The sequence below is a fragment of the Dasypus novemcinctus genome, chromosome 7 (genome assembly GCF_030445035.2).
Source record: "Dasypus novemcinctus isolate mDasNov1 chromosome 7, mDasNov1.1.hap2, whole genome shotgun sequence".
Lineage (NCBI taxonomy): Eukaryota > Metazoa > Chordata > Mammalia > Cingulata > Dasypodidae > Dasypus > Dasypus novemcinctus.
In genome coordinates, this window is record NC_080679.1 from 116092574 (window position 1) to 116118513 (window position 25940).

General features: G+C 41.3%; 1 protein-coding gene across 5 annotated transcripts in view; it reads right to left on the reverse strand.

Moving 5' to 3' along the window:
* MGAT5 (alpha-1,6-mannosylglycoprotein 6-beta-N-acetylglucosaminyltransferase) overlaps positions 1–25940 on the reverse strand; it is a 377154-nt gene that overhangs the window by 241243 nt on the left and 109971 nt on the right. For 3 of the 5 annotated variants that reach the window (XM_058301096.2, XM_058301097.1, XM_058301098.2), the window contains one exon: positions 2526–2904. In XM_058301096.2, coding sequence (XP_058157079.1) covers positions 2526–2766 — 241 coding nt within the window. In that variant the 5' untranslated portion in view covers positions 2767–2904. Of the gene's footprint in view, positions 1–2525; positions 2908–25940 lie in introns of all 5 variants that reach the window. The other 2 variants (XM_058301094.2, XM_058301095.1) reach the window with 1 other exon arrangement.

The following is a 25940-nucleotide window of genomic DNA, read 5'->3' on the forward strand; positions in this document are numbered from 1 at the left end:
ACTTTGTTTGGCAGGTCAAGTTGATTTGATGGAAATCAAATACAGCAGTGTGGGTTAGACTTGTTAATGGGCCTTTCTGTTTGTTTGTTTGTTTGTTTGTTTCCGAGAAAAAGAATTACTTTGCCAAGTTTATCCACAAAAAGAAGTTGTAATAAATTATTTCTAGTGTCTCTGAACCCCAAAGCCCTATGATTCTAAGCTTATAATGTGGTAGAAATTCTAAAAGACTATTCTGGGAGTTTCTGGTATATATTTTTTAAAAACTAGTATCTCTGTGAGGTTGAAGACCTAAAACCACATTACTGTCCATCAGAATCTGGAGGATTGCTCTATGAGAATGTTAGCAGTCCACAGAAATACAAATGCCAAAATAACTAGAAAAATCAAAAGTCTATAAATGTACTATTCATGTGGCTTTTTCCTTCTCTCTGAAGACGTGATTAACCAAGATAAAATGGAGGAGGAAATTACTACTGGGCTGGCCCCTTTTCTCCATAATGGAGATTGAATCATGTCCCCTGTAAGACACGCTCAAGTCTTAGTCCGCATTCCTGTGGATGTACACCCATTTGTTAACAGGACTTCTGAAATGCTATTATTAATTAAAATGCAGACTTGTTCTGAGTAGGATCATCAGAGATCCTACTTCGATGATTGGAGTCCTTATAAGTATAGGAAATTTGGATATAGTCTGTCAGTAGAAGCCAGAAGTGGGAGAAGTCACAGAGTGAAATCACCATGTGACAAAATTGTAAAATTTTGTCATCATTAGAATGTTGGATTTCAAGACTCCCAATCTGTGAATGAGTAAAATCCTATTTAAGCCAACCAGAGTGTTACATTTGTAACAGCAGCCTTGGAAAACTAAGCCTTCCCACAAATGTGTAACATGGGTACATGGAACCAGGAACTGTAAAATAGCCCCAGTTTCTTGTAACATCATAAGTAAAAGGCATGTGGCTCTTTAGGTAACAAATGATGACAACTGGCTGGGTTTTTTTTTCCCTTGTGGTTTAGCTACGCTATTCTGGAAATGTCACAGAAGATCTAGATCAATGAGTAATTTAAAAATGCATCCTCTAAAAAACCACCTACTTGTTTTTCAAAATGGCTCTCAAAATGGAGTCACAGTTTTTATACTCCATCAAATCAAAACTGGTGAAATTTTATTCAGAATTATTAAAAGCATTACAGAGTCTGCCAAAGCTTGAAGGAATAGATTAAAAGAAGACAGTGTATAATGCAAATAATAAACACTCAAAAAGATTTCTACATTGTTCTTGAGAAGCAACCATTTTCTCCTTATGAAAATGATACATGAAATAGAAAATAACCAAGTTGCTTAGAATTTTTTGAAAAGAAGAAATATGTGTATAACTGAGTAAAATTTCATGTGTTTGCACATATTTAAGGATTATCATTTAAACTCTGTTTAATTCAGGGATCCTTCCTTGATTGGGTCACTAAGTATAACACCAACCTTTCTCCTCACCCATCCCCATTCTTGAATTTCATTTATATTATATGTCCTAGACAGTGAGACCACTGAAGTCCAGAATCAGTTATTAGACTTTGTCAATGTACAGTAACAACAGGTCACCTCCTCCAGACCATGCCCAATCCAGAAAAAAAATGGTGGCCAAAGGAGAGTTTGGATGTGGATTTTCTAAAATAAAGTATAATCCAAACTTAATTTCCAATTTTGGCTTTGTAAATATGTGTGTAAATATATTTGAGTGCATATATAAAATACCGGACAGTTATACCCTGAAATTTATCTGTCATAATTTTCTGGAATGATAGATTTATAAATATATATATTTTCCATACATGTATCTTTTTAAACCCTCCCTCATTTAAAAAAGGATTTGAAGCACGTAACCCCCCCCCCAAAAAAAAAGAAACAAGTACAAAACATTTTATATAAAATATGAGTATAAATCAATTTGCAAAGATGGGGGGGGACCTCTCTTTCAAACTGCGGGGAATTAGAGATAAGGGTAAGAAAGGAGAGTAGTAAAATTTAAAGAAGCCAAAAGTGCAAGCTATTCACCAGCATGTAAGCCCTAAGATCCTATACACTGGTCGAAGGGAAGCATACATTTAGCTTTGAATTTCTTGGCATCCCTAGAACATTCCTCCCTATCCCTCCCTACCTCCTCCGACAACCATCTTTAATTAAGTTTTGTTGGGGAAAACTAATGAGAATATTTTTTCTGCATTCTGCAAACATACTCCCAATGTGAGACCCTGTAGTCCAGAAATGTGCTACAGGAGGAGCAGCTTGCTACAAATAAAGATGGCCAATAGGCTCCAAGGCTCCTGGGGGGAATGTTATCTGTGTGCAGGAACCTGGAAGATCCAAAAGGTCACTGCTTTAACCCTCCACAAGTGCTCCTCTGTGCGCAATTCATTAAGGACCACCCTCGAAGGTAGGGCAGAATACACTCAATCCAAGACAAGACCAAGTCCTGGGAGCCCTGGAGTCTCTTCCAGGCAAAGCCACCCCGTGGCCCCACGCTTACCGTAAGCCGTCATCACCCCAGCATAGGGTCCGTCCACCACATTCCTGTTTTCTTCTGCCAGCGCCTTGATGTACCTTTTACTGAGGTCCAGAATCTGTTCCCGCAGCATGGAACTGCTTTCAGGCTGAGTTCGTTGCTGGATTGTAAAATGCAGGAGCATCATACCCCAAATGAAGCCAAAAGTCACCAGGAAAAACCCCAGTTTCTGAGAGGACAACTTCCACGGGGTGAAGAAACCCATTGCTCTACGGCAACTAAAGCTGCCCTAGGCTCTTACAGCGCAAAAGGTTGACATGAAGTCATGGTGTAGGCTGGGGTGCAGGTCAGGCGGTCTCACTCGGGCTCCTGCGTCGGCAGATGTCCCCTCCTCTGTTCCATTCTGCTGTGAAGAAGGGGCAAAGTTAGCTAAGAGCTCATGGCAAACACACAGCGAAAGAAACCAGAAGCCACAATTTTACTCAGCTAGCTCTAAAATGTGACCTTATTTTTTTATTTTATTATCTTTTTTTGGTTCATCGCTGGTTGAATATTTTACGTTCTGATTCAGGATCTGTAAGCTGAGGGGAAATCAGGCTAGGCAACAAGAAGCTGTGCAAATCAAATACAGCTGGCGTGGGGGGGTGGGGGGGTGGTATGCGCCTGAGGCTGTTGGGTATGGTGGGGCTGCTCCAGTCTGGACTGAGTTCACAACAGGAAGCTTGTTTTGCAAGGTGGAGAGGAGAGGGAAGGGTATTTCACTGAAGGTCAACAAAAACACAAGTGGAGGGTGGAGTTGGATCACCGTCCTGGACCTTGCCTGTAACTTGAGCTTACCAAGTCATTATTACTTGCTTCTAGCAAGAATTAGAGCAAGGAGCTGGAGAGGTGAGAAAGAAAATGGATATGCAACCCCACTCCCCTACCCAGCCAAGGAAGGGAAAAGAGCCCCTTTTTAGCATGGCCACCTTCCATTATCAGTGTTTACAGACTTGCAGGCCACCAGGGGGCCTCTCCTGACTTTACCAATCCAGAAAAGCCCAGACTTTTGGCTCATGGGTGTTCCTCTGGGTGACAGCCCCTTCTCAGTGCTCACTGGCACACTTTAACACAGGAAATGTGAGCTACCTAGCAGTCTGCTCTTTTGTGGTTCTCACTTTCACTGCCATCATAGGGCAAAATGATAAGTTAGAAGGCACAGTGTCAATACTAATGGGACCAGATCCTATTTGCTACCAGCACAGAAGGGGTTAATATCTGACCTCAGGGCTTGCCTTGCGACAAGGGAGGCCTTAGCACAGGTTGCAAATTGGTTACAGGTATGCCCAGACAGACATCCTTCAGCCAGAGTCCTGGACTCAAGGATAAGCCACCTGTTCAGGACTGAATCATGTCTCCCACAAAAGGCATGTTCCCACACCCCTGTTCCCATGGGTGTGAACCTCTTTATCAAGAGGACCTTTGAAAATGCTGTTACTTACGGTGTGCCCAAATTGAATGAGGGTGGGCTTTTACCCTATATGGCTGAAGTTCTTATAAGCAAAGGGAATTGGGCACAGAAGGAGAGATGACCAGGGGAGAAGCCAGAAGTGGAAGTCGACTAACCCAGAAAAGAAAAAAGATGCTGCTGCCATGTGCACTTCCATGTGACAGAAAAGCCAAGGCACAGCAAGACTGCAGACCAGCCAGAAGATATCAACCCCGGAAGGAAGCAAGCTTTCTAGTCTCTGAAACCATGAGCCGCTAAATTCCTGTTGTTAAGCCAACCCATCGAATGGTATCTGTTTTAGCAGGTGGAGACTAAAACACCACCTTACAGATAGTATCATTTACTAAGTACGCCATGAGAAGGACTGAGAAATGATCTCCTACAGGGGCAAACCCAGAGCTTATATCAGCGTATACAAAGGTTTCAGTTCAAAAGAGTCTTCTTTTCAAACAGCCTAAGAGGAAATGATAGCAGGGTCTTGGAGCAAAACAATTCCAGTCTTCAGGGAATCTGTGTTGGTCAGTGCTCTCACTGTCTCCCCCTGGCTATCAGCTAAGTGAGTAATAGTTGGTAGGAGTACTACTAATTGTAACAGTGAGTGATAAATACTAGCTATATGTTCCATGGCTAAATGCTTTTTCTACCTTCGCTCACTGAATCTTTGAAGGAGTCCTATAAAGGAAGAACTACTAATATTACGGCCATTTTATAGATGAGAAAACAAAGGCAGTGAAATTAACAGGGCAAAAGTCTGCCTGCTGTTACGTAGCAGAGGGCGGGGAGGGGGTCAGTAAGCTACACCCTCCTCCCCCTCACATACCCCTCTCAATGGCCTGTCTGTACATGGCCAAAAATGGTTTGTACTTTTTTTTAAAGGGTGTGAAAAGCAACCAAGAAGAATTTGAGACAGAGACCCTAAGAGGCCCACAAAGCTGAAAATACTTGCCGTCTGATCCTTTACAGAAAAAGTTTGCAGACCCCGAAGCTAGGCCAATGGTTCTCAAAGTGTGGTCTCTAAAGCAGCAGTAGCACCTGGCAGAAATACACACTCTCGTGCCCCACTGAGTCACCTCTGGGGGTGAGGGTGGGGCTCAGCACCTGTATTTTATAAGCCCTCCAGGTGACTCTGGTACTTACAGAAGCCGGAAGGCCAGGTCAAACAGAATGATTTCAAGTCAATGTGTCTCATCACTATGCTGTACCACCATACTGCCAATATAATTTGGCTCAAAACATACCTGCCACTTCTTTATAACCTCAGTCCCCAAGGTATCCCTGCTATTCTCACCAAAAAGCACGTGCTCCCTTCTTGGGAGGGGGGGGGCAGGCCCTTCCCATACTCTGCTGGCAAACGAAACCCAGCTTATCCTCCAAGCCCCAGCTCAACCCCACCTGCCTCCTCCCACCTTATCCTCCTGCTCCCCTTCCCATCTGGTCTGTAGTCTTCAAATACTTGTCTACCTTGGACGGTTTACCAGTTTCTTTGTGGACCCTGTGACATCCTTTTAAGGACCATTGTCCCCCTCCACCACCACATACCTTCTCAGAGAAAGACAGTGACAGCAGTGGCACAATAAGGTATCTGCTGAGTCAGGGAACTCGTCGTCTGGGATGCTAGGGACTTTATGCAGCCCTTCTAAATGCAGCCAAAGGAAAGCCACCTTCCACCCTTCCTTGCTCCATGCGTCCTAAGGTCTGTGCTGGGCACCGCTTCCATCAGGCCCTGGGGGTTGAACAATGAGCCTGATGTGGTCCCCTCTCTGCTCAGGGAGTTGGGCCTTTGAAACCCATTCCCACAAACTGCTCCCTTCTGCCTGGGTGCTACCACGAGTTCCGCAGGAAGCGGCTGCCTTGATTAAGCCTCCTAACCAAATACGTCAAGTTTCCTTTTAGGTAAGCCACACGCGTTTGTCAATTCTACCCCAGAGTTGAAGGGATTTTCCCAGGGTAAGTAAATGAGACACTCTACCAAGAGAGATGGTCTTCTGGTAATCGTCTTATTACCATTTTAGGACTGAGCCATAAACACTGCCAGGAAATTACCTGTCAACTTTCAGACAGGAGGCCCACTCTGCTTCTGTAATTAACCCAACTGAAGAGGCGGCTCAAGGCTCAAAAGAAAGGCTAACGAACTATAGAAACGATCCCTGAAAGTACAGTCTCTGTGTGTCCTGCCATGACCCACTGAGTGGACTGAGAATGCAAACTACAATGTAAACTATAGTCCATGCAGTATAGCAGTGCTCCAAAATGTACTCATTGAATGCAATGAACGTACCACACTAGTGAAGGAGGTTGTTCATGTGGGGGAGTAGGGGGCGTGGGAAGTGGGGTGTGAGGGAATCTCTTATGTTTCTTAATGTAACATTTGTGTGATCTATGTATCTTTTTTAAAAAAGAAATAATAAAATATATATATGGAAAAAAAAAAAAAAAGGCTAATGGCCAGGAACAGAACAAGCTTCACTTGAACACAGAGTAGGTCTCTTCCTTTGCCTCACCAGAGGGTCAGAACTACCCGGGTGGTGAGTTACAGGCGCAAAAAGACAGCCAAGAAACCTGATCCAGGTTAAACTATTTCAGCTTAGAGACATGCAAATTCAAAGTGGAAATCCCTAGCTATGAGAAGTGCTGAGCACAGCTCTAATTATTAAGGGCCCAGATTGTAAGACCTGCCAGTGAATGTTCCTTTCCTACAGTAGAATCTATAGCTTATAGTAAGTGAAACTATAGCTGCATACATGCAGCACACACAGAGAATTAAATTAGAATTCATCTCGACAATTCCCTTTGAGAGAATTTTAAGACTTCTTAAAAATGTTCAAGAGACACCCCTATCACCCATACTAGTAACAGGCTGATAATGAGAATATAGGATGGCTGAGAAAACAGAGCACCAGTCCTCAGCAGAGGGTCTTGGTGTCACAAAAGGGCCATCAGTAATGGCCACTCAAGTAACTGAGAGGCTCCAGACTCAAACTGAGCACAAAGACCCGGACCAGGCTAAGACCTGCCAGGTTCCAGGCCTTCTAACAGCTGGATCCTCTGGCAAGGGGGATCCCTTGGACACAAAAAGGACTACAGAGTGTATCTCAGAAGGCCTTGTTGCCAACCAGAGTTAAGAGCCCAGGGGCATGACTTCAACACCCACCTCTAGAACGGATGCCAGTCTGTTTGCAGTGAGTGATGCTTCCAGGTACACCACTGCCACTAACCTAATACATATCCCTGCTCCATCCCTGTACTTCCTGAAGAGTACCACCTACTTCCGTCCTTCCCACTCATTCCTCAAGCCACTATAATCTGATTTCCACCCTCCCAAAAGCAGGCCAAGATCTGTGACAAGGAAATGTGTCAGTTCTCTTAATTTAAGAAATAAAATCACCGGAAAAGATGTTCATCATCAATAGCTATCAAGGAAATGAAAATCAAAACCACAATGATACACTACTTCACACTCCTTAGGATGGCTAGAATAAAAAAGTTCAGAAGATAACAAGTGTCGGTAAGGATGTGGAGAAACCAGAACGCTGGTACACCACTGGTGGGAATATAAAATGGTGCAGCCACTTTGGAAAAGTGTGGCAGTTCCTGAAATGGTTAACCATTTCATGAGTTTCCATATGACACAGGAATTCCCCTCCTAGGTATATGTGATGGTTAGGCTATTGTGTCAACTGCATCTACATAATGGGGGTAAAGAAGAGTTTGCCTGGAACACAGGAGATCCTCTGGGGCATCTCCTAGTACTGCCATGTCCTATGATTAAAGTCAAAGGGAAACTGCAACAACCCAATCCAAGTAGGATTAACAATGGCCCAGAATCTTCAGGAATGAAAGTTTGGGTCACCCCACCAGGCAAAGAAACACGGCCAGCTGAAGTGCTTGCTGAGGGTAATGAAAACATGGAATGGGTAGTGGAAGACGGTAGTGATAAATGAACTTCAACCACACGACCAGTTACAAAAACAAGGACTGTAGTGGTCATGAATCTTTCTTCCTTGATTCATGATGATGATGACTGTAAATGCACACAAAACAAATCTCTTTGTCTTCTTTCCCAAACTTCCCCTTATCATACAACAAGTTGTATCAGTTTCATATCATAATATTGGAGGATGTCAAGTTTGAGAGTGAATATTACCCAAGAACTTGCATCCTATTCTGTATGGAATTAATGCATTTCTGGTTTTATGCAGGAGAGTTGAACACTGCTAGGCAGAAATATATCTATATATATGCATATCTGTTATTGTTTTTAGAGACTAAGTATGGTTTAAGGTAATGTGTATGGTTGCCAAGTTGACAAAGGGTGGACTGTGATGGTTAGGCTATTGTGTCACTCGGCCAGGTAATTGTGCCCAGTTGTTTAGTCAAGCAAGCACTGGGACAACTATAATACAAGGGCATTTATGGACTTTAGTCACCACTGACTTTACTGAAGTGATAAATCATAGATAGCTGATTACAATTACATCAATCAGGGAGCTTGCCATCAGCAATTAGTGACACTTTATCCAATCAGTTGAATGCCTTAAAAGGGGACGTGATTCCAGCATTGAGTGAGGATTTCCCAGCTCGTCTTTGCACAGCCAGCATCTCCCAGAACTCATTAAGAACCGTCATTGGACTTTCATTGGAGACCTTGGTTGCAGCCTACCTACGGAACCTGGACCTATGCATCCCCACGGTCACATGAGAGACTCTTATAAAATCACATACTATTGACAGATATCTCTTGTTGATTCTGTTTCCCTAGAGAACCCTGACTAATACAGTGCATACCCAAGAGAAATCAAACTATATATCCACACAAAGAACTATATATAAATTGTTTATAACTGCATTATTTATAACATCCAAAAGATGAAAAGAAACCAAAAGTCCATCAATTGATGAATGGATAAATAAAATGTCATATACCCATAAAATGTAATATTATTAGGCAATAAGAAGAAATGAAGTACTAATCCATGCTATACCATGGGTCAAACTTGAAAACCTTATGTAAAAGAAGCCACTCAGAGAGGACCACATATTGTATGAGCCGATTTATATGAAATGTCCAGAATAAGTAGATCTATAGTGACTTTGAGTAGGTTAGTGGTTGCTTAGAATTAGGGAAAATGGGAATTTGGGGGTGATGACTAAGGGGCACAGTATTCTGCTGCAATCAGCTCACAATAGTTTGGCTCAAAGGGATGGCAACACAGAACTTACAAAATAAAGGGCCAGAGAGAGACACAAGAGAGGAGATAAAGCTGGGACCAGGGTACTCGCAGCTTCTGGAACTGAGAGCCTTGACCCTAGTTTCCACCTCATATTTATTGGAAACTACCAAGCAGCTGTTTGCTATTAGAACTGCAACATCATCTACAATAATAGGGAACAACTGCAACATCCACAATAGAACAAGTGTAACATTTACAATAAGGAACATGTAAGCCATTTTCCCACATTTCCCCTTTGTTTTTGCAAAGTCTATGTAAATGACATTTCACTGATTAACAAAGCTTCCTGCATGATATTTTCACTTTTAGTTTGAACAATACTCATTAAATTTTTTTTCTCAATATATTCCGTCCCAGGATTGTTCAAACTTAAAACAAGAGATAAATTACATTAAGGTACATTTATATATCACTTTCGCTCATCAAACACTTAAGTACACAATATGTTACATTATCAAAGTTCTGGTTAGTATTCAAGCATTTTGTACATAATCCATAACTGGTGTAGATTAAACAACAACAAACAATAAGACTTCTAACTAGCAGACATTTAATGAATAGACTTTCATTTCTCATGGGCTTAATACTCCCAACTGGCAAGGCTATAAAGGCCAGTACTCGATATTAGTGCTGGCCACATCTAATTCACAGGTTAAGTCATTACAAATTCCATTAACATGAGAAAACATTGTATTTATCAATTACAGCAGAGAATATAGTTTTGTCTTACCCAAACATTTAAGAATTCGATTGAGCAGCAGGGTACCTTACAGCTTGTCCAAATTGTTTGCCTCTTCCAGGCCCTTAAAATACCATTGTCTCTCATGTTTTTTAGTAGGGTCACTGTCACAGGTTTCTTCTCTGCAGTCAGATTCATTGCTATCAGGCCAGGGCAGAAAGCCTTGAAGAATTGCAAAAGTCCATTGCTGACCTTTTCACACAGTTTTTGCACTTTTTGTATTCATTCAGGCTTGGTTTTACTTTTACAAAACATATCTCACTGAATGCTACCATAATACTTGTCCAACTTGCTATATGCATACTCATTCTGTCCTGCATATCTCCATTTTGTCTCAGGACAAAGTACACCTTATAACATTTCAGTTAGCATTCCCACAAACTTTTTACCTTTTTCAATATTCACTTAACTTTTACATCTTTCATTTTATCCTTCCTTTCTCTTTTTCTTCCTTCCTCTTTCTCTTTTCCTCCCTTTCTTTCTCTTCCTTTTTCCTCCCTCTCTCTTCCTTTTTTCCTTCCTCTTTATTCCTTCCTCTCTTTCTCATATTTTCCTTTCTCTTTTTCTTTTTTTCTTTCATACACACTGAAACAATTACAACACACACACTGACACTGAACAAACACAAAAGCAGTTCCAAATCTATTAATCTAGAATTTCTTCATTGCTTTCTTTTATAATTCAGTTCTCCTCCTCTCAATTTCCTTCTTAATCTCTTTCTGTCCCCAAGCCATACTTGCTTTATGAACAAGTTCTGTAGTTTAGATACTTTGATGTAAAGCCATACAGTTTCCAGTGTCCGTCTCTCCATCTGCATGACCAGAGGTTCTGAGTTCCACAGGAACTTTTGTCGTCTCTTGGTGCTCATGGTATGGCTTTATCTGATGAGCTGGTACCCACACAGGATGTTCTGCATCTCCTGGGGAAATACAAGCAAACCCTCGAGGATTTCGAAGGCTTTCCACACCACTTGGGACTCTGCACCGTTATACCAGCTTTAGTTTCGCTCGAGGTGATCCTTCTTCCCTTCAGGTCCCTGGTCTGGCCCCAGTTGCTGCAAGCCTTCTTCCCTTTGGGCCCCACGTTCTGCGCCAATTGCTGCAATCAGCTCACAATAGGTTGACTCAAAGGGAAGACAACATAGAACTTTATGAAATACAGGACAGAGAGAGACACACAAGAGAGGAGATAAAACTGGGACCAGAGAACTAGACAGCTTCTGGAACTGAGAGCCTCGACCCTAGTTTCTACCTCATATTTACTGGAAATTACCAAGCAGCTGTTTGCTATTAGAACTGCAACATCATCTACTGTAATAGGGAACAAAGGCAACATCTAACAACTGTAACATCTACAACAGCACAGGTGTAACATTTACAATAAGGAACAGGTAAGCCAGTTTCCCACAACAGCATTCTTTTGGGGGTAATGAAAAACATTCTAAAATTGACTGTAGTGACAGTTGCACAAATCTGTGAATATACCAAAAGCCACTGGATTGCACACTTTATATAAATGGATGAATTACATGACATAAGAAGGAGGGAGGAGCCTGGTTCCAAAAAAAAATGAGAACCGGGCTGAGGAAGCAATTCCTTCGGAGGCCAGTCCAAGGTCCTTGGAGGCCCCATTTCTCACATCAGGACCTTTCTCTTCAGAGGATGGAGTTGGAAACGACTGTTCCCCTGAGAGGGTGGCCAGCCCTGACCACACAGATTTGTCCTTTCCAACAGTTCCACAGAGCAATCACATCACAGCTCACTCATCCAGCATTCACGTGGAATGTGGCTGATCAAACTTTAGTTATCTGCACCTCTCTCCTGTCCTAACCACATGCCACCTGAATTAATACTTGTCTTTAAATGGTGGGTATTAGAGCAATAAGAATTCAATATATCTAACTCTGTGATGCTCAGCCAGGTTTGCTAAGGGAAATTCCATCCATACTTCAAGCCTCCTGTCTCCAGCCTAAAGCATCCCTGATACTCCAGCCTGAAGTAGCTCATCCTCCTTGGAATTCTCACCACATTTTGTGCTTTTTCTGAAGATCTTCTTATCTACTGCTTTACAGAATAATTCTTTGTTTCCTGTCTCCTATGGGTTTTTAAGATTCCAGAGAAGGAAAATGCCAGGAATGGCTATGCCTAGCACAGAGTGGGCCATTACTAAGGGCCTGCTCCATGAAAGGACAAGATGGTGGAAATTAGATGACAGCATAAATAAATGAGCAGTGACTTCGAAGATGCCTCCTGCTGTGGGAACCAAAAAGAACTTGGGCACTTTAAGATTACACTTGCCCCTTATCATAGGAAGTTTTTACCCTATGATCTTGCCATGTAGCAGTGAAAATGATTATACCCTTGAAGAGATGGAATTAAATGTAATTGATGAAATGGTGGTAGATGGGTATGAAAAGGGAAGAAAAAAGAAAGTTCCAGAATAAAGTTCTATAAGGGCAATAAGTGGGAACAAAAAGGGACAGGAAGGAAACAAAGTGGAGGAAGCTCCAGTTGAGGCCATTTGCTTCATCAGTGGTTATGTCAAGAGATGACCAAAGGAAAGGAAGCCAGAAAGGGTGGTCAGGAGAGGTCAAAGATATGCAGCTTGTTCTACCTGTTTGTACTGTGTGGTCCTAGACAAGTCTATTACCTCAGTTCCTGCATGTGTAACATGGGAAAGTTCTAGAACTGCAGAATGCTGTTAGAGCTGGAAAAGCAAGTGAACGATCTGATGGCATTACAAATAAACTGTGTTCCCAAGATTCCCAAAGGTATTCCACAAATGTTTTATTTTGAACTGTTATTGTTTAAATGGATTTTTTTTTTACATTGCTAATTTTTTTACATACCAATTATTTAAGTGTTTGGGGCTAATTGTACATTTTTTTTCAAAAGTATATTTGTTAATTTAGAAAGTCATTACCAGGCATATAGACTTAAACATATTAACTGATACAGCTATCGTCACTGTCAAATTGGTACAATTACTTTTCAAAATCAAAATAATATTATTGGCAAAGACAACTGCAATTAAGTTATCAAAGACTTCTCTTAAGTTGTAACACTATTTATTTCTTTAAAAAATAAGCTACATTTTCAAGTAGTTTTAGGTTTACATAAATATTTAAAGTACAAAGAATCCCCAAAGAATTACCAACCTCCTACCCACCCACACACACAGTTTCCCCTATTATTAATACATTTCATAAATGTGGTACATTTGTTACAAACGATGATCCCATATTGATACATTATTAGTAACTAAAGTCCATTAGTAATGCCATGTATCCATCATTATCTTCTCATATAGATTAGATTCACTGCCCTAAAAATACTCTGTGTTCTACCTGTTCATCTCTCCCCTCCACCCCCGCCCCTAAAACCCGTGGCAACCACTGATCTTTTTACTGACTCTGTAGTTCTGTCTTTTCCACAGTGTCATATGTTTGGAAACATACAGAAAAGTAGCCTTTTCAGACTGGCTTCTTTCACTTAGCAATATGCATTTGAGATTCCTCCACATTTCTTCATGGCTAATATATTTCTTTTTATCACCGATAATATTCCCCCTTACGGATGTGCCACAAATTCTTTACCCATTCACCTATGGAAGTGCATCTTGGTGCTCCCAATTTGGGGCAATTATGAATAAAGCTGTTGATGTTTGCAAGAAGGTTTTGTGTAGACATAAGATTTCATCTCCTTTGGGTAAAGACCTAGGAATGCAATTGCTGGATCATATGGTAAGCCAATGTTTAGCTTTGTAAGAAACTGCCCAGTGGTCTTCCAAAGTGGGTGTACCATTTTGCATTCCTACCAGCAATGAATGAGAGTTGCTGTTGCTCATACTAAATTTTAAAACACTGGAAGATTACAAGTATATGCATCTACTGTACTACATACACATGGAACAAAACTTCCCTGACTACCTCTGTCTATGGAGTTCAAACTTCATATTTCTATGTTATTGGGCAGGAAATTAATGCTTGGCAATGGTCTTGTTTATCTTATTTTTTATTAGGAAAACAGTATGTTGCTTATTTAGTTTTTAAAACTCAGGTGCACATAGCTATTAATATAACACTGCAGGGCAGAGAACACCACTACTATACCAGAATTAAATGCTAGATGAGGGTCAGTCATATACGGCAAGCTTCAGGGGCTTCTTGCTCAACTTTCATATTTACAAGAAATACCAGCAGCCATTAGATCATGTTAATGATTCAACTTTGAAACAATTCTTTACTATTTATCTCTCCACCTCTGTATAAATTACATAAAGATCAATTTCAGAGTGCTGGGCGAATTGTTTTTAAAAACAGTAGCCATGGGGAAGCAGATTTGGCTCAACTGATAGAGCGTCTGCCTACCATATGGGAGGCCCGGGGTTCAAACCCAGGGCCTCCTGACTGGTGTGGCAAGCTGACCCATGTGCAGTGCTGATACACGCAAGTAGTGCCGTGCCACGCAAGGTTATCCCCCATGTGGGGTACCCCACATGCAAAGAGTGTACCCCCACAAGGAGAGCTGCCCTGCATGAAAAAAAAAAAGCGCAGCCTGCCCCAGAGTGGCACCACACACACAAAGAGCTGACACAGCAAGATGACACAACAAAAAGAGACACAGATTCCCAGTGCCGCTGACAAGAATACAGGCAGACATAGAAGAACACACAGCAAATGGACACAGAGAACAGACAATAGCTGGGGGGAGGGGAGAGAAATAAATAAAAAATAAATCTTAAAAAAAAAAAAAACTCAGGGAAGCCAATGTGGCTCAGTGGTTGAGTGCCAGCTTCCCACATACAAGGTCCCAGTTTCAATCCCCAGGCCCCAATACCTAAAATAAACAAAAATATGAAAAACAGTAACCATTACCATTTGCAATCAGGGTGAACATGGGCTTCTGCTACTCTGCAACCAAAGCTTAGTGCAGAAACAAACTGAGTGCTTATCTGGAAATGGCTACATGTCATCTGACCAAACTTCCAATTCTGGTCTCTCACTGACCTTAATGATCAATTTTAAAAGGAAATAGGGTAAGATTAAAATGTATACAATACCTTTACACAGACTGGGGTTACCTGAGATTGTGCTTCAGAAAACAGTAACCATGCACAAACCCTCGATTTCCAGAGGAAGACAGTGAGGTCCAGAACCCATTCCATGTTCCAGCTAGAGACAGAAGCAAACCAGTATCCACAGCCACTCAAGCCCAGGTCCCGCCTTCTATGGACAGCACAGTTTCTGCCAAACCAAGCTGAGTCCATCAGCATTCTGTAAAAACTCAGGACATCAAAGACCTTCCAAAATGTGTGAGGGTGTAATGCAGTGTCTTACCAATCCCGCAGGGCTGGGAGAATCTACAGATGATAGGAGGAAAAACACATATTTGTGGACTCCTTGATATAAGGAAGACAGATGGACTGGAGGGAGGTTCTTGCTTTAAATATGGCTGTCTTCTGTTGTTAAAAGTAGCAGCTTAGAAGGCGGGAGGGACAAGCAGAGCAGCTGCTTCCTCCAAAAAAAGTCACAATTCCTGGGAAGATGCTCTGAGGTAAATGACTCCTCTAGATGGCCTGGACAAAGGCTGAGTGCCACTGACCTGAAATCCATCACTGAATCCACTCAAATAGCAGTCCCAAATCCTTGACAGCTGTGATACCCACTAAATTCTTCCAATTCTAGGTATTTATTAATAGCTAATTCAGGAGCAAATGGGGACGCAACACCGGGACAGGTATGAACAGGGCCTCCTTTTTCACTTTTAAGACCTTTGTCTTATTCTAATGAGTTCTAGTCTTTTTTTTTACAGACAGGAAAAAACACATTCTAAGGGAAAACTGTCTGTTCTCTTTAGAACTGGTTAAACAAGTCTTATTTTGAGTCACTACCTGAAAGACATCAGCTAAAACAACACACCTTAGGTGTTTGTGGGGAGGCTTGTTAAATGTCTGGGGTTTAAACAGCCTGGCCCCTTTTACTTGTGAAGTGATCCAACCAAGACAGTCTATGCCCAAAGTTTTCATTTATTATGCTACATGTGCATTCCTGGTGTGGACAAAGGTGTGGTGGATTGAATCATGTCCCACTCAAAGTCACATTCAAGGCCTAACCACCGCTCCTGTGGGTATGAGCTCATTTGTAAATAGGAACTTCAAAGATCCGATCTGGACGAGGCCAAATTGAATCAGGTTGGGCCTTAAAATCTAATATGGCTGAAGTCCTTAGAAGAAGAGGATGCAGTCAATTAGGAGACACCAGAGGAGGAACTCAAGGAGACAGATGGCTGTGTGATGGGGGACACTTGAAAGCCATCAACCAGATCACCACAGACTTTGTGGAAGACATGACCTTCCCAGCACCTTGAATTTGAATCTCTAGCCTCCAAAACTGTTTTGAGTCAATAAATTCCTGTTCTTTAACACATTCACCACATCATGTTTGTCATAGCAGCCCTGGCAAACAGAGCAGGGAGAAGAAACCTTCCCACCCTACCCACCTGAAGAAGGTATTGCTTTATGGTTTCACTGTCCATTAAGTGTAGTTTGGGGCTCCATATGGGACATCAATAGCAAAATAAATTTTAAAATACTGTAAACAGGGAAACGGACTTGGCCCAGTGGTTAGGGCGTCCGTCTACCACATGAGAGGTCTGTGGTTCAAACCCCGGACCTCCTTGACCCATGTGGAGCTGGCCCATGCGCAGTGCTGATGCGCGCAAGGAGTGCCGTGCCACGCAGGGGTGTCCCCGCGTAGGGGAGCCCCACGCGCAAGGAGTGAGCCACATAAGGAGAGCCGCCCAGCGCGAAAGAAAGAGCAGCCTGCCCAGGAATGCGCCACCCACACTTCCCGTGCTGCTGATGACAACAGAAGCGGACAAAGAAACAAGACGCAGCAAAAAGACAGAAAACAGACAACCGGGGGAGGAGGGGGAATTAAATAAATCTTTAAAAAAAAAAAATACTGTAAACAGGCTAATGATGCCCATCTCTGGAATATGGACTCCTTCCTACCCTTTCTTTTCTTTCCTCTACCACCTGCTATCTGGCCCCACTATATCATGGCCATCTTCATTAGAGGGCATGGCGGGGAAGGGAAAACAGGTGGAGATAAACACGTAATGATTTTACTCAGACTTAACCTTTCCGGTGTGTGCATTACTGCCATGTGGAATGGAGGGGGGGGTGTCAGAGAATGAGAAGGAAGCTGTCACTCCTGGAACAGATAAGATCTTCACATGTTTTGTAAGTTTCATACAACAGGCCCATAGGTCATTCATAGTTGACAGAATTTCCCATCAACAACAAATAAAACCACAGCAACCCCAAGAATTCTAAAAACACTTACTAAACCAGAACAAAAAAGGCATGTCTCCCTGAAAAATGAAATAAATCCCTGTAATCCAGGATTGATCAACCTCACCAAAATTGACTGTCTGAGCTGGATAATTCTTTGATATGGGAACCGTCTGGTGCCTTGTAGGATATTTAACAGCATCCTTGATCTCTATCTTCTATATTCCACCAGGAGCAACCCTCCAGCCCCCCAGTTTTGATGATCTATCTAAAATGTCTCCCAACATTGTCAACTGTTCCTAAGGGATGAAACCTCTCCTGCTAGAAAACACTGCCTTAATGAACCAGCAGGGTCTTTCCAACCCTGTAGAAAGAGGCTCAGAAGAGGGTAGCCCTAGTACTAGTTCACAGAGCAAGGGAGAAGCAAACCAAGGACAAATCTGGAGTCCATCAGCATCATCCCTCCCATTACCAGCCATGAGTACCAGAGCGCACAGGGGCCCACACTAAGGCTGTGGAGACGAGACACTTGAGAGGCGGCTGATACTTGATACTTTCCCAAGTTGACTGATACACGAGTCCTGTTTTCTTCTTTATCCTTCAGTGCTACCACTGACTTGGCACCAGCCAAAGAGTCCTGTTCCTAGACTTGCTGTACCACCACTGACTAAAGTGTACCTGGCACTGAGGCTCTGCTCCACAAAAATTCTAGATTATAAATATACAGGCACTTGGAAGAAAGCTATGAGAAGATCGGATCTGGACAAATGCTTCATTGGTCTCAAACAAAGCAGGATTCTCATCTGGCTTCCAATCCAAGAAAAATCATGAACACACAATATGACTAGCTGATAATGACTTTCTAAGAAGAAAATAAGAGTAGTCTATGAAAAGATCACATGGTATGTACATTTGTTAGATAGGATTTCTTGATGTTGAACTAAAACTCTCAAAGATTTGCTTCTTGTCAAAGTCAAAGGGCAGCAACACCACACAGGAATTTTATAAAGTAGCAAACACCCCTTTTCTCTGAAGATCAGACTGCAAAATTTCCTACATCTAGAAATCACCCATGAATGCCAATAGGCCCAAATGACTCCAGTAATAAAGAATATAGTAGCCACAAAGATTATAAAAATTATTTCATAAAAGTGGGGCAATGCCTTTGAGGTAAAGCTCATTATTAGACAAGCCCTCCCTTGACCTAGAGCCCCATCATGCCCAGCCCAGGGCACCCTCCTTTCCTGGGGAAGAAGGGAGCATGGTGGTGAGCTATACCATAAATGTCCTACCTGCACTGTCTGCAGCAGTGGGAAAGTATCTAAGCACACTTGATTTGATAAAGACCTTCAGGTCAAAATTATTTCAGAAAACTATCTGACGTGTGGTAAGATGTGTGTGCATGCACACACACACACACACCCAATTTGAAGTGGCTAAGCGGGAGACTTAAATGAATTTGTAATTAATTTCTCTTGATTCTACAATGAGGCTACAGTAAATTCACATGAAGGATAGAACCCCAAGCTTTGGCAGACCAAGAGTTTGAATTTCCTTAGGAAAGAACTCAGAGTTCAGATGCTGGTTGAAGGTTTACTTTGTTCCCCAATTAACAAACCAATGTCATCTCTCCCCAAAACACTAAATATCTTAGATCAGCCTGACAGGGACCTGGTCACATGCCCTTAAACTACACCAGTGATAATTTAGCTCAAGCTAAAAAAGGGTGCACCTTAGGAGTGCCCCACTCTCACAGGTAAGGACTGCCTATTACCAGGGTTCTTAACATTGGACACATTTAACAATCAACTGGGGTGCTTTTCAAAAAGTGCAGATGCCGAGGCCTCATTCCCAAAGATTCTGGTTTACTTCATCTGATACGTGGCCCAACCAGGAATATTTTTCTTTTCAAGCTCCCCAGGGGATTCTAATATGCAGCCAGGGATGAGAACTGTCATATCCTTGGGAATACTTTCCTTTCATCAATAAGTTCTATCTCATGGGCCAAAATGCAGTCCATTCCATTATTTGAAATGATAAGCTCTTTGCTTTCCACAAATGTAAATCCACTGGCTTATTAGATGATCTTTTCGCAAGGTTTGGTAGTTTTCTCCTTAAAAAGACAAAAGCTGGCCTTCTCAGGACAAAGCTCTATCCATTGAGCCAGCCATGCAGATGATGCAGAGCTCTGTTGTATCATCACTGCCTTGGGCATGAACTCGTTGAGAATAATGCCAGACTGTTACGGTTTTACCAATCTCTCCTTGGCATTTGGCTCCTAAAGTGAGAAATTATGTGAAGCTAATCTAATGGCTTCAATTCCTCCTAATGCTTCTAGTAACCAGCACCTCTATAACCTTGCTACTCAAAGACTGACCCATGGACTGGTGGCATCCAGATCACCTGGCAGATTGTTAAAAATGGAGAATCTCAGGCCCAGCCACAGGCCAACTGAATTAGAGCAGACTTTTTTTTTTTCTTTAAAGATTTATTTATTTATTTAATTTTCCCCCCTCCCCTGGTTGTCTGTTCTTGGTGTCTATTTGCTGCGTCTTGTTTCTTTGTCCGCTTCTGTTGTCGTCAGCGGCACGGGAAGTGCAGGCGGCGCCATTCCTGGGCAGGCTGCTCTTTCTTTTCACGCTGGGCGGCTTTCCTCACGGGCGCACTCCTTGCGCGTGGGGCTCCCCCACGCGGGGGACACCCTTGCGTGGCACCACACTCCTTGCGCACATCAGTGCTGCACATGGCCAGCTCCACACGGGACAAGGAGGCCCGGGGTTTGAACCGCGGACCTACCATATGGTAGACGGACGCCCTAACCACTGGGCCAAAGTCCGTTTCCCAGAGCAGACATTTTTAATAAATTTCCCCAGTTATGGGTTTACACATTAAAGTTTAAGAAGTATTGCTTTTATTGCACAGAGGATGTTAACAATTGGGGCAGGACCAGATATTCATTTCCAGTGGGGAATAAAGGAGAATATGGCACAATTCTCCTTTTTATATTATCATAGAACTTAAGGATTTGCTATTACTTTTTCAATAAGCCAGATCTATGTCCTACAGACAATTTTATGCAAAGAGGACATGGTTTCAACATTGTGAACTAGGAGTGCCAATCACAAGACAACTAACTGGTCCTGTTTTCTAATTGCTGACAAAAAGATTTTTCATCCATTATGCTAAAATCAAAGTCAAATCGATCCATGCCTTCTAATTTTGATATAGCAAATAACTCTAATTGCCTTATGCAGCTACCCAGCATATACTTTGCTCTGCTCAAAGCTGGACATCACAGGAGCATTTACTTAGTTTTCATTGTTGCTGTTTTATAATTGCTTTTTTTAAATAGAAGATCTGCTTTAACAATCACAAGCACTTTCTCAGTTGACTTCAGAATGGAACAGCCTTCAACTGAGTTAAGGATCCTCATCAAGTAACTTAATTTTACATAAAAGGGTATCAATCCCTAATTAAAGTCTCTGGAAATGGCTCTATTTCTGGTACATTCCTGGAACATTTCTGGTACATTTCTGGTACATTCTGGTACATTTTTACTTTATGGTTACTGAAAGGCTTTCAAAGTTTTGCTGAAAGAAGCTATGTTTGTAAAGGATACTTGAAAAAGTGTATCATCCATTCCTCTAGATCAGCTTTGCCCAACCTTTTGTGATTAATCCTTTCACAATAATAAATAATTGGTCTCCTCTTTCTCTCATGCATAGGCACACAAGCACAGACATACACACATATACAACCCCTATTAGGAATTTTTTAATGATTTCCTAATTTTTACATATATATGAAAATGATGTAGTGTTAAACATATTTCATTTTTGAAACTAGACATTAAAGTCTACTAATTCATTTCAATACCTTCCTTATTAATGTTCAAAATGATTAATGATAAATTACCCTTTTCCCACTTAGTCTCTAACAACTACCACTTACTTTGTGTAAAAAAAGTATGATTTGCCATTTGCCAACAAAATAAATTCCAAAATCACATATTTCTTGGTATGCATTTGGTGAGGGGACCAAATGGACATTTAAAATCAAGAGAGTAATCTTATTACTTGCTGCATAATCTATGTTTGGATGTCTTATATCTGGAAAGTTTTAAAAAAATAAATCATTTATAAAGGGGGGGTGGAATCTTTATTCCCCACAGACATGTTTTCACATAGAACATACACTCTATTTCCCAGGAAGAAACTAGAAGAGGTCTGTGCCTATGTTCCCTGGAGACCCACCTCCTGATGGGGAGCACAGATGGGGTCTCAGCTTGATGGGGCTGCTGGGTGTCCTGGCCACAGGGGTTCACACTCTGTCCCACACAGCAGAGGTGGGCTGCAGATCCCACCCAAGGCTGCCCAGCCACTCCTACTGGGTACGTGGATTCCAGCTAGGGCAGACAAATAAGCCTTATTTTGGTCTTACACCTATGCCGCAGCTTCCAACTCAGGCTCTACACTAATAAAGCTGGTACTTTATCTGAATCTTCATCCAGCTTCTTTTGTCAATTTCCTCTAGTTCAGAACATCCATGGGGGAAGAGTGTGATTAACTGGCATCTCTAAACCCCATGTGTTTATTTTTATATAATTGTTCTGTTGTGTTTTTAAATATCAGGACAAGACATGTGGTTTCCAGCAGCTATTTGAAAGTATTCCTCCACAAATAACACATTGCAGGTGTATGAATCTGGAATCCTAAAAAAATTAAAAGACAAAATGACTGGAAGAGTCATAATATTTTCTCCTTCCAAATATGTGAAAAATATATACCAAAAGAATTTTGATCAGATGAAAGCAACTAACAGCTAGAAGGAAGATAATCTGGAGGGAAAGCAGCAGAATAACGGCACGGTTCTTGATAATTTATACTTTGACCTAAGAGTTCCTAATGCATCCTGTCTTTAACCAACAGTACATTAGGGATATAAATAAATATGTTTACTGTAATACATAATGGTCAAAACCTCACAATGCTAACACAAAGCATTCTTCCGCCTGCCACTAATTGCCTGGCCCTCTTCCTTGATGAGGGCTTGGAAGGAGGTTTGTAAACTGTTCTGTTTCAAGGGGATCATATAAATAAATATATATTTTATTTGGTAACTTTCAAAAATTTAAACTGGTAAAAAAAACATATGGCTGTCATTCAGAATGTAAGCACATGAAGAGATGGTCAACATCATTAGCCATAAGAGATGTGCAAATTAAAACCATAATGAGACACTACTTCATACCCATAAGAATAGTTGTTTTTTTTTTTAATGAAGTATTAGAGAGGATGTAGAGAAAGTAGAACTCTAGTGCATTGCTGGTGGGAATGTAAAATGATGCAAACACTGTGGCAAACAATATGGCAATTTCTCAAAGAGTAATATATAGAAAATAGAAACACCATTTAACCTGGCAATCCCACTTTAAGGTATATCCTCAAAGAGAGTGAAAACAGGGTAGCAAACAGGTATTTGGACACCAATGTTTAAAGCAGCATTATTCACAAGAGCTAAAAGCTGGAAACACACAAGTGTCCATCAACAAATGAATGGATAAACAAAATGTGTCACATACATACAATGGGATATTATTCAGCCATAAGAGAAAAATGAAGTTACAAGGCATGCTGCAACATGGAAGAATCTTGAAAACACTGTGCTTAGTGAAATAAGCAAGCTACATAAGGACGAAAATTGTATGAGATCACTTATAAGAAATGATAGAAATAGCAAATTCAGAGCTAGGAAGCAGATTAAGAGACTAGCAGGGAAGAGGGGTATTTGTTGTAAAAATAATAAAGTAAGTTAAATGTATGTCTATATTACCATAAATGTTGTGTGCATCTTTGATATCCAAGACGCTTAAAGAGAAAATAATACAGTTTGAATAGGAAAAAAAGAAAAGAAAAGATCTCATGATAAGAAAACATTTATGGGAGAAAAACCACCAGATGAGAATGGCTGCTCCAGATATTCCAAAGCAGATCCCTGGATGTGGCCTGTCCCTGGACCCCGACCTCACATCTTGGAAGAACTCTTCACACCACTGCACAGTGGACCTAAAACAGAAAGTAATAAGAAATGGCCCAGGGACACATATTGCTAGGTTTACTGTAAACATGTCAAAGGTTTTGTTTATTATATTTCATCTATCCAGGAGGACCTAGAGAAGAATATTCTCTTACACTTTACTATCAAAAATACTCATTTTGACATCTGAACAATGGGCCGCTCTTGACTCAAATGACACAATAAAACATCACTGGCAGTGCTGCCCTCTTCAAGAAAGCTGCTAGGAAAAGCCTGAAGCCACAATCACTGTCTACTTCAAGGAAAGATGTTGAGCTCCAGGGTATGTATTTTGTGTAAAAACTTCACTCCTGACTCTTACTTTCCTACTATTATTTCCTCCTTGCCTCACTGTTTTCCCTTATTCAATTGAAATGTATTTTTTTATCTTTCTATAGTACCTGTTCATCTTTTTGGAACATATTTTGGCAATACTTAAGAAGATAAAAAAGAACAAGACAGTTGTGGCAGGTAAAATAATGCCCTCCCCAGAACCCATGATATGTGACAACAAGGAATTACAGATCAGATGGAATTGAGGTTGCTAATTAGCTGACTTTAAATTAGGAAGATCATCCCAGATTACCTCTGTAGGCCTAATGTAGTCACAAGGATCCACAGACTTTCCTCAAGAACTGAGTCTACTAAGTGGTTTATATAAAACCAAGAGCATTGATTTAACAAGTCTGGTATTTGGTTTCTCCTGGTAACTTTTGGTTCTCGTTGAGTTTTGGTAATAACTTATACTAGGAATTTCCAAGGAAGTAGGGGCTTTCCCTAATAAAGCAGACCAGTACCAAACTGCTGTTAACTGCTAAAACTGAAAAGAAAGCCAAAGACATATTGAGCAGGAAAGGGCAATAGTTTAGGGCTATTTAGTGTAAGAGCAAACACATTTATATATCTTCTTAACAGCCCCTTGGAGCATCATTCTACAGTGGCAAAGCAAAACCAATTTTTCTACAATAGTGATACTACATTGTTCTTAAGAAAGGATGTAATACAGACTTGTGGAATATTTCCAGAAAAATTAATACAGTTGAGCTCTTAACTGGCAATGACAGATAGGAGGTACAGAGGGTGGGAAAAACTGTACAGTAAGATGGGAAAGCACAGAGAGGTTCAAATGCCACCTATGTTACTTGCTGATCAGGTTGCTTCTCCTCTGGAGCCTGGTTTCCACCCAATTATATGCTCTGTGAAGGCAGAATTATGTCTTTGTTATCGCAGTTATAAGAGCTAAGTGTTATTAATTTAACACACATCCTTTCATAGAATCCTCATTCTAAGCCAGTGAGGTATTACAATTATCCCCATTTTTAAGTGGCGGAAACTGAGGAATGGAGAACTAATAAGTAATCTAAAAAGCTAGGTAGGAGACTGTCCATGTGGCTTCATTACTATGGCTCTATGACACACCTATCAGAGAGCCTGGCCCCTAGAAGGTACTCGAACTTTCGGGATGAATGAATAAACAAGTGACTGAAAAAAAAAAAAAGATGCTTGATTGATCTAGCATATAATCATAAGTGCTTAATAAATATAAGTTGCTTTCCTCTGAGTGTTAGTCTTCCCTGTCCCATCCTATTTCATCAAGGGAACCTTGAAACAGCTGTTTTCAAAAGAAGAACAAGGTTGGCATGTAAGAATCTTCTAGAATGCATTTAAAAACATAGACCTCACTCTCCTCTCCATATTTTGATTTTTTTCAGTTTGGCATGAACTTAATAATATATAATAACTTTGCAGTTGATTCTGCGAAGACCTGACTACATCCTTCTTCCAACCCATCTCTGCTCTGAGGTATCTTGGTTCCCAGGACAGGGGTAGAATCCAAAACAGTTAAATGAAGAGCCTCACAATGGGGACTTGGTTTCAAAGATATCAAGAGGCACAGTGAGATTTAGGCAACAAGCAAAGCAATTGTGCTGTTAGAGCTTGGAAGCTAGTTACAGAGCAAGAGGGTAAAAACAATAAAACAGGCTATCCTGAGGAAACCAACATATGTCACCAGGTTAGAAAGTGATATAAATCTTACTATTTTTCTCTTGCAGTTCTATCATTGTGACATTAGAACAGCATCTCAGAGTATTTTGCTCAAAATGAAAATTAGATAATAGGGCAATGAGAAGTCAACCAGAGAGCTTGAGAACTAAGAGACAAATATTCACAGAGGGAGCTTGCTAGGAGCTCCGCTTGGCACTGAGTACTAGGAAAAGCCAGAAGATCCAAGATACGGGCCCTCCCTCAACATACAGGGCAGGACAGAACTCCGCTAAACCAGGGGCCCTACTGAGGGCATGTAGATTGTGGGTCTTATAGACCCTTGAAGGCTGCAGGGAGGCCCGGGGAGGTTTTGTGGAAACCCTGTGACCTGAAGGTCTTATTCCTTCATTCAAATTTTTCTTTTTTTAGTTCCAAGTAATACCAGACCCAAGGCTAGACAGAGGGAGATACAAAGATGAAGGAAAAAAAAAAAAGTTTCTGAGGCCAAGGACTCCCAGGTCCAAGCTTAAGAAAAGGTGCATGACATTATGGAAAGTCAACCTTCTCTGAAGTCACAGGGATCAGAGACGAAGAGTCACAAACAGATAGAAGGCCACAGTGCC